The sequence below is a fragment of the Aegilops tauschii genome, chromosome 1, assembly GCF_002575655.3.
Source record: "Aegilops tauschii subsp. strangulata cultivar AL8/78 chromosome 1, Aet v6.0, whole genome shotgun sequence".
NCBI classification, from domain to species: domain Eukaryota; kingdom Viridiplantae; phylum Streptophyta; class Magnoliopsida; order Poales; family Poaceae; genus Aegilops; species Aegilops tauschii.
In genome coordinates, this window is record NC_053035.3 from 299,056,196 (window position 1) to 299,065,219 (window position 9,024).

Below are 9,024 nucleotides of genomic sequence, written 5' to 3' on the forward strand. Positions count from 1 at the left end.
ACCGCAACCTTCTGTACCCGTGAGATCCCATCTAGGGGCCTTTTCCGGCGTCCTACCGGAGGGGGATTCGATCACGAAGAGCTTCTACATCAACACCATTGCCTCTCCGATGAAGCGTGAGTAGTTTACCACAGACCTACGGGTCCATAGCTAGTAGCTAGATGGCTTCTTCTCTCTCTTTGATTTTCAATACAAAGTTCTCCTCGATTTTCTTGGAGATCTATTCGATGTAATACTCTTTTGCGGTGTGTTTGCCGAGATCCGATGATATGATCAGCTTATCTATGAATATTATTTGAATCTTCTCTGAATTCTTATATGCATGATTTGATATCTTTCGAAGTCTCTTCAAACTATCGATTTAGTTTGCCCAACTAGATTGGGTTTTTTTTGCTATGGGAGAAGTGCTTAGCTTTGGGTTCAATCTTGCGGTGCTCGATCCTAGTGATAGAAGGGGAACCGACACGTATTGTATTGTTGTCATCAAGGATAAGAAGATGGGGTTTCATCATATTGCTTGAGTTAATTCCTCTATAGCATGTCATCTTGCTTAAGGCGTTACTCCGTTCTTGATGAACTTAATACTCTAGATGCATGCTGGATAGCGGTCGATGTGTGGAGTAATAGTAGTAGATGCAGGCAGGAGTCGGTCTACTTGATACGGATGTGATGCCTATATTCATGATCATTGCCTTAGATATCGTCATAAGTTTGTGCTTTTCTATCAATTGCTCGGCAGTAATTTGTTCACTTTCTATCTTGAGAGAAGCCTCTAGTGAAACCTATGGCCCCTGGGTCTATTTTCCATCATATAAGTTTCCGATCTATAATTTTAGTTTCCTATTTACTTTCTTTGCAATCTTTTACTTTCCGTTCTATAAACCAAAAATACTAAAAACATTACTTTACCGTTTATCCATCTATATCAGATCTCACTTTGCAAATAACCGTGAAGGGATTGACAACCCCTTTATCGCGTTGGGTGCAAGTTGGAGTTTGTTTGTGCAGGTATTCGGTGGCTTGCGCGTTGTCACCTACTAGATTGATACCTTGGTTCTCAAAAGCTGAGGGGAATACTTACTCTACTTTGCCGCATCACCCTTTCCTCTTCAAGGTAAAAACCAACACAAGCTCAAGAGGTAGCAATCACATGCGCAAGAGTATCATTCTTATCGCGTACAATGCGGTACAAGGCTGGGTACTGTTCTCGGAGAGTGGTCTTTCCTAGCCACTTTTCCTCCCAGAATGTATCTCCGAGCCATCCTTTATCGCGAAGGATCCGAAACGAAAAAGATGTTTCTTTACTGCCAGCAGACCAGCCCAAAAATGCGAGTCACTAGGCTTCCAATATGCCTGGGACAACGCCTTTTGGCCTAAATACTTGTTGCGCAGCAGAGTTTGCCAAACACCATTCTCGGTAAGTAGCTTGAATGGCCATTTACTAAGTAAGGCATCATTCTTGACCTGGAGGTTCTGAACACCTAAGCCTCCTTGGTCTTTCGGTTGGCAAACGGCGCTCCATATGGTTAGTCTATACCTTTTCTTTTTACTGTCTCTTTGCCAAAAAAAATCTGGATCTGAAGCAATCTTTGCAAAACCCCTTTGGGAAGTTGAAAAAATGAGAGCATGTAGAGAACCATGTTGGTGAGGACAGAGTTGATCAAAACTAGTCGTCCTCCAATGGACTGCAATTTGCCTTTTCAACTGCTCAACCGTTTCTCCAACCGCTCTTCAACATGTTTCCACTCTGCATTAGTGAGACACCGATAATGAATCGAAATTCCCAAATATTTAATCGGGAATTGGCCTTGTGCACAGCCAAACAAATCATCGTATTGTGCAGTCGTCTCCTTGGCTTCTCCAAAACAGAATAATTCACTTCTATGGAAATTGATTTTCAAGCCTGACATTTTCTCAAAAGCTGAAAGCAAAAGTTTCAGATTTCTCGCCTTATCAAGGTCATGTTCCATAAAAAGAATCGTATCATCGGCGTATTGCAAGATATAGAGTCCTCCATCAACAAGATGTGGCACTACTCCTGCAATTTGACCATCCCGTTTGGCGCGTTCGATCAAAGTAGCCAGCATGTCAGCGACAATGTTAAATAACATTGGAGACAGTGAGTCACCCTGACGTAATCCTTTTTTCGTCTGGAAGTAATGGCCTACATCATCATTAACTTTGATAGCCACACTGCCTCCAGTATCAAAATTTTGGATCCACTCACGCCATTTATCGGAGAAACATTTCATTCTCAGGGTCTGCTCAAGAAAAGACCATTTGACTTTATCATATGCCTTTTCAAAGTCAATTTTCAATACTACCCCATTCATGTTCTTCCGGTGCATCTCGTGAACGGTCTCGTGAAGGATAACTACTCCATCGAGTATATTTCTTTCTTGCATAAAAGCCGTTTGGGATGGCCGAACAACATGGTCAGCAACCACATTGAGCCTATTAGTCACTACTTTGGTGAATACTTTGAAGCTGACATTAAGGAGGCATATCGGTCTGTATTGTTGGATCCATACGGCCTCCTTTGTCTTGGGCAACAAAACAATCTCTTCAAAATTTAGCCTGGATAGGTCAAGTTGGCTGGCATGAAGAAAATTGAACAACTCCATTAGGTCAGTCTTGATGACATCCCAGAAGTTCTGATAGAACTATGCAGGGAAGCCATCAGGTCCTGGAGCTTTATTGTGTTCCATTTGGAACACCACAGCTCTCACCTCCTCTTCAGAGAAATGTGCTACCAGGACCGCCAGGATATCATTCTCTTCAGTCGTGACTTGTGGAATATCATCTATTCGGGTCTCATCGAGACTGAAGTTCCCTTCATCTGGAGCCCCAGATAGAGACTTGTAGTATTTGGTTATATAACGCTTGAGCTCTTCCTGGCCTTCGATCCGTCCTTCATCCTGTTCGAGGCTAAAAATACACTTCTTTCGGTGTCGCCCATTGGCAACCAATTGAAAATAACGTGTATTGCTATCTCCCTCCAGAATGAATGGGGCGCCGGATCTACGGTACCACTTGAGTTCCTCTTCTCGCAATAGACGTGCCATTTGCTCATTGGATTGATTTTTATGTCAATCTCATGTTGAGACAACGTGCGAGTCTCTGTGATTTTGTCGAGGTCATCAATAATAGTGGAAAGACGCTGCTTTTCTTTTTTTCTATATACCACTGGTGTGCTTCGCCCATCCAGTTAGGAACTGCCTTGCGGCTCGAATTTTAAAGTTCCATCTCTGAATTGGTGTGCGACCAATGGCGGGCCTCTCCCATACATTCTTAACCATATCCGCAAAGCCATCACGTTGTAACCATCCCAATCCGAATTTGAATGGGCGGCGAGCAGTGGGAAGACTAGCAGAGTTAGACTCAAGAATGATGGGTGCATGGTCCGAAAGTGTCTCAATACGCTCTAGGGCACGCACTGTTACCAGAGGGAATTTTAGTTCCCATTCGGTATCCATGAGTACCCGATCGAGTTTCTCGTATGTCGGCACCGAACGATTATTGGCCCAAGTGAATTGTCACCCCGACATACTGGCTTCCTGAAGATTCAAACTGCCAATGACAACGTTGAATAAGAAATGCCAGTGAGTGTCAAAATAGTCGTTATTTTTCTCTTCCTGGTACCTAAGGATATTGAAGTCGCCTCCAATAAGCATTGGGTGATACTTTCCAATGAAAAACAGCCTTACACTATTCTATGGATACTATCATAGATTTGACACACATGTGCTTGACAAATAAACAGATATTGGACAAATAAGCCGGTGAATCTACAATAGAGTTGAACTTTTCCATGTCCTACTTTATAAATTACACTAATTTGAACGAGCTCATTGTAGTTCAAAGAATATATACCAGGGTTGTACTCCCTCCATTCCCAAATATGTCTTTTTAGACATTTCAATAAGTAACTACATACGGAAAAATGAGTGAATCTATGTTCTAAAATATGTCTACATACATTCTTATGTTGTAATTCATTTAAAATGTCTAAAGAAACTTAACAGGGGGTACTAGATAATGGGCTAGTTTAATTCTAACGTAATTTTGTTGAAAACTTACAGTGGTATGCACTATGTGGCAATAGCAGTAAAACTGGCAAGAGTGGGGAAATGGCAAAGCGGTAAAGTGGTAAAAATGTACTAGAGTACTAGGTGCACGCATAAGCCGGGCCAAATCTTCAGGCTACTTGAGAGAGAGAAACAAATGAAGTAACAAGACTTGATCTGTTTCCTCAAAAGAAGAAGAAAAGAACAACTTGATCTGCAAACTGGGAAGCCTCTCGAAACTTTCTCAGGGGTTATAAGCACCACCGATTATTTCTGGTAGGTGTGAATTCCCCTGTGCAGATCGAGAGGAGGAAACGGAAGGTAGGTCGCCCTTGTGCTGCTCACAGTCATAGACCTTGGCGTGTCCCGCGCGGCGGCGCACGGCGGCACGGACGCTCTCCAGTCACGAACTGCATGCCTGCTGGACCCATCGTGCGGACTCTTGCTTCAGAGACTTCACGATCCGGTCATCCTTCGCCTTGGTTTGATCGCTTGCAATGGAAGCTTCCAACGTGTACCATCTTCTCACTTTCCAGACGACGACTCTGGCATTGACCGTCGACCATTTCTTCCGGCGGCCGACCGGGACTGGCACCAAAGCGCGCCTATCTTAAGCGACTAGCCATCGCCAACCCGCCATTGCTGCCTTGCTAGATAAGCTATCCAGAGCTCCCTCGCAGTCGCCGCCAAGACGACCGCGTGGGACCGCGAGGATGCTGAAATGTTCAAGAACCCTCAACAACGAATATTGCAAGTGTACGCGTCGGCTAGGGAGCCTTGACTACGGTGGCCTCCGTGGTCTTTTTTGAGTGCTTGGCGAGCCTGCACGCTCTGTACGGGCTATGCTTTGTAATTCGATAGTGGCTTGTTAAGCTCCGTCCGAACTTTGTGTCATGGGCCGGTGTGGCTTTTGGTTGTTTTAAGACTGGTTGGTGTGCTACTCTGTTGTTGGGGTTCTATTAATTTAAAGCCGGATGCATCTGGCGTCTTCATTCTAAAAAAAGAGCCGGGGCAACCCAGCGCGCTGCGGCGAGATGGCGGCGTCGCAGGAGTACATGGACAAGGCGCTGCTCCGGCGGAGCTACCGCAACGTCTGGCAGACCGACCTCACCTGCGCCATCCAGGCGGATTTCCCATGTGTGTATCCTATCCTGCCAACTTATGAAGTACTGAGTAGATGTTTTGATTTCTCAAGATATGTCAGGACCTGATCTTATTTTTTGCGTCCTTTTGTTCTACCTTTTGATGCAGACTGCTGTCTGTCGCTGTGGTGGTGAGTGGGCACTGTTCCGATTCTCCGGATCCCAGGCGTTGGAGTTCCCAGCTGATGAATTCTAACAACTGTATCTGTTTTGTGTTTTGAACTTTTGATGTTATCCAGCGGCCCATGCGTCTCTTACATGCTCCGCAGGCGTGCTCTCTACAACGACATGTCGAGGTGAAGCTTAATTTTCATTGTTCTAGTGTTTCCTTTGATTTGTAGTACTGGTACAGTTCTCTGTTCTTCAGTCTCGCTCATCCATGCGTCTCTGTCGGCGTTCCAGATACGTGTGCTGCGCCGGGTACATGCCATGCAGCGGCAGGTGCGGCGAGAGCAAATGCCCAGAACTATGCCTCGCAACAGAGGTGCGTGCGTGCGTGACACATGTGTTCTTCTACCTCTTGGCCTCCTCTTAATTTTCAACTCTGATCAACCGGATTTGCAGGCGTTCCTCTGCTTCGGCAGCTCGGTTGCTTCGACCAGGTTCCTGCTGCAGGACGAGTTCAACATCCAGACGACCCAGTGCGACAACTGCATCATCGTACTACCTCATTCCCACTGCCATCGTTTCACAACTTCGCAAGTGATCACTTATCATCTCTGAACTCGTTTTGGTTACTGCGTGCGTGCAGAGCTTCATGTTCTGCCTCCAGCAGCTGGCCTGCATCTGCTCCCTGGTCGCCTGCATCGTCGGCAACCAGGAACTCTCCGAGGCTTCGCAGGCGATCTCCTGCGTCTCCGACGCGGTCTACTGGACGTAAGACACTCTCTGACTTCTTCCCCAGGCCATTTGAAGAAACCTTCTTTCTGAACTGCATGAATTTGTTTGTGCAGGGTTTGCTCCTGTATGCAGGTAATGGCACACGAGCTTCGCTTCGCTTAAACAACTGAAGCTTTCTTGTTCCTTGATGACATTGAACACTTGAGCCGACGCTGACACGGCGATCGATCTGATGGAATTTTCCAGACGCAGCACAAGGTGGAGATGGACAAGAGGGATGGCAAGCTGGGCGGGGCTGCGATGACGGTCCCTCCGACGCAGCAGATGTCACGCATCGATCAGCCGATGCCGCCTCAGGTCGGGTATGCGCCGCAGCCAGCGTCCTACAGGTAGTTCTGTGGGGTCTTGGGCTGCCGTTGCGAGTGGGAAATGGATGGAGATCAAGTAGCTGATATTATGTTCCTCCTGTTTTAGTAGGCGAATTTTGAGGCTTGGGGTCAGCTTAGAACTTGTCATATTTTTTTGCATCCAAATATTCCAGCAAGTGAGAATGATTATATCCATAGCAATCTACATATGGAATTTACTCCAGAGGCAGAACAGTCTCGTCATAAAAGGGGAGACCTCTTCTTCTGTCACGGAGAAGAAAATCCCAGCATGATAAAGCAAACTCTCACAATCCCAGAAGAGATGCAAAAGAGTTTCCTCAGTGCTTTGTTGACAAAGGCTGCAGTTGTAATTATTCATAAAGAAGTCTTTCCTCTTGAGCAGAGCTTTGGTGTTTGTTCTATCGTGGAGAGCCAACCAGACAAAGATCTTACGTTTGAGTCTACTTTCATTCTTTCAGTTTTTTCTCTTTTTTTTTTTGAAAATCACATGGCCTTTAAAGTTCCCCATAAGGTTCGCATACATTTTGGTGGAGGAGTATTTGTTAGGCTGATCGCTGCAAATCCAGATATCCTTTCCATCCAGCTGAGAGCCCTGTGGCAAAAGGTTTTGAAGCTCAATGAACTGATCATATGCTTAACTGAAAATGGCCCATGGAACAGTTCAGAAAGGTCAACAGAGGCCTTGACCAATGAAAGAGGCACCATAACATCTTTGGCAAAAGAGTGCAATTCAGGAAATTTATGAGCAAGTGCCCCATCAGTCCAATTATCACGCGAGAACAATATTGTATCCCCTTCCTCATGCTTACACACAGTGTGTTTTGAACATCTTTCCACCAAAAGGAACCATCAAGTTTATTTTGAAGTGAGCTTGAACCATAATAATTTTTCCCAGATAAGCTTAACTCATGGTAAATCAGCATTGTTACAGAATTTGTAAAGATGCTTAATAAGCGGAGCTTTATTGTGAGTGGCGACATCCAGAATACCAAGGCCACGTTGGTCCTTGGGTTTGCAAATCTTATCCCAGGCATAAGAGCAGTTCCATGATCTTCCATACCAAACTTCCACAAAGACAGTGCCACAAATATTCACATGGGGACCTGGGTATGGTGAGCTTCACCTCTCTTATCCCACTTCTGGAGACATTCTTCATAATATATGCCATGAATAAATTGATATCGTGATGGTCTCTCAATTAATCATACTCGGATCAGCTTGCTTGCTAAAGGCGACGACCCGACCCCCTTCTCCTGGGTTCGGGCTGACGGTGTGCACGTCGAGGTGGCATGTTTGGGTAATAAAACTTTGATTCCGATAATAAATGGTTCTCAATGGACAATAGAAGCACCCGCGTGACTAAGAACCTACTATTTTTGGCTTGAGGACCGAAGCACAGCAGCCGCTGGCATCACTCGCAGGATCCGAGGTGTCCAGACCTCGACCTAGGTTTTGTGCTCGGGCGGACCGGATCTGGGTCCGAGGCAGATCGGAGAGCTTGCTCCGGGTAGGTGAGGTGGGGTGCGGTTTAGGATGTGCTCGCGGGTGGTGCTCTCGACCTCCTTGCGGGTGCGGCAGTCGACGGTGGTGGTCGTGATACCGTTGCGTTGCTGGGCGGATCGCCGTCGGTGGCCACGGACATGGTGTCGTGCTAGCTAGCTTGGGCCAGGACCTGGGTAGGGGGTGTGCCTCTGCTCTTCCTACCATGGCTGAGTGCGCTGTGAAGTGGGCGGTGGACGGTGTCTCGCGAAAGGGATGCCGGGGCAGCGGCCTTAGATGGCGGTCCGCATGGTTTGCTTGTTAGCAGGCACCATTGCGGCGGTGGTGGCTCTCCTTCATGGTCGTGTGGGCGAAGGGAGGTGTAGTGGTGGGTGGCTCGGGCATACTCCCCTCTGGGTCGCCCTGATCTGGATCTAGGGTTCTAACCTTGTCGCGCTCGTCCTGGCGGCCTCGTGATTGTGCGCGTGAGTTGCCGAGCGAAAGCTCCGCGCCCTTGGCACCGACGACGGCGACACCCGTGGGTGCCGCTCTCTTCTTGAAGATGTCGTCGTAGTTCTTCTCTCCGTGCCAGGGCTCCGGGTGAAGACCTTTCTCCGTTGTGGACTCGGCAGTGGCGACGCTCGGCGCCGAGGGCGTTGTCGTGGGGCTTAGGTGTACTAGGTTGTAGCATGACGGTGTGTTTAGAGCATCTCCAACAGGCGCACAAAAACTGCTCCACGCGCTAAAATTTGGGTTTTTTAGACGCCGGACAGCTCCAGCAGAAGCTGTAAAATAGTGCATGCGCCAAAAAGGATTGGGCATGCGCTAAAAAGCGCTATCAGAAGCTGCAATTTTGGGGCACCGGATTGCGCGCACTTCATAATTTTCACTCCGTGTTATATTGGGCGCATATTTTTAGGCATCTGCTAAACCAATGTTGGGTCCGACGCGCTAAAAGTGCTACAGTGGCGTGTTAAAATTATTTTAGCGTGCGAAACTTGTATGCGCCTGTTGGAGATGCTCTTAGAGCTTCCTATGTTCTCTGTTGGTAGCGTAGTCGTGTGCGTTGCGTGATCCGATTATCCTGAGATCGGCTTTGTAAGAGGG

At 47.0% G+C, this 9,024-nt stretch overlaps 1 protein-coding gene across 1 annotated transcript; it reads left to right on the top strand.

The window, feature by feature from the left end:
* Window positions 1–4,617: 4,617 nt before the first annotated feature.
* On the top strand, window positions 4,618–6,818 carry LOC109774476 (uncharacterized). Its single transcript, XM_020333196.4, has 8 exons — window positions 4,618–5,204; window positions 5,319–5,340; window positions 5,449–5,505; window positions 5,612–5,693; window positions 5,774–5,869; window positions 5,961–6,085; window positions 6,163–6,181; window positions 6,296–6,818. The coding sequence occupies exons 1-8, from the start codon at window positions 5,102–5,104 to the stop codon at window positions 6,440–6,442; spliced, it is 651 nt and encodes a 216-aa protein (XP_020188785.1). The 5' UTR covers window positions 4,618–5,101; the 3' UTR covers window positions 6,443–6,818.
* The last annotated feature ends 2,206 nt before the right edge of the window (window positions 6,819–9,024 follow it).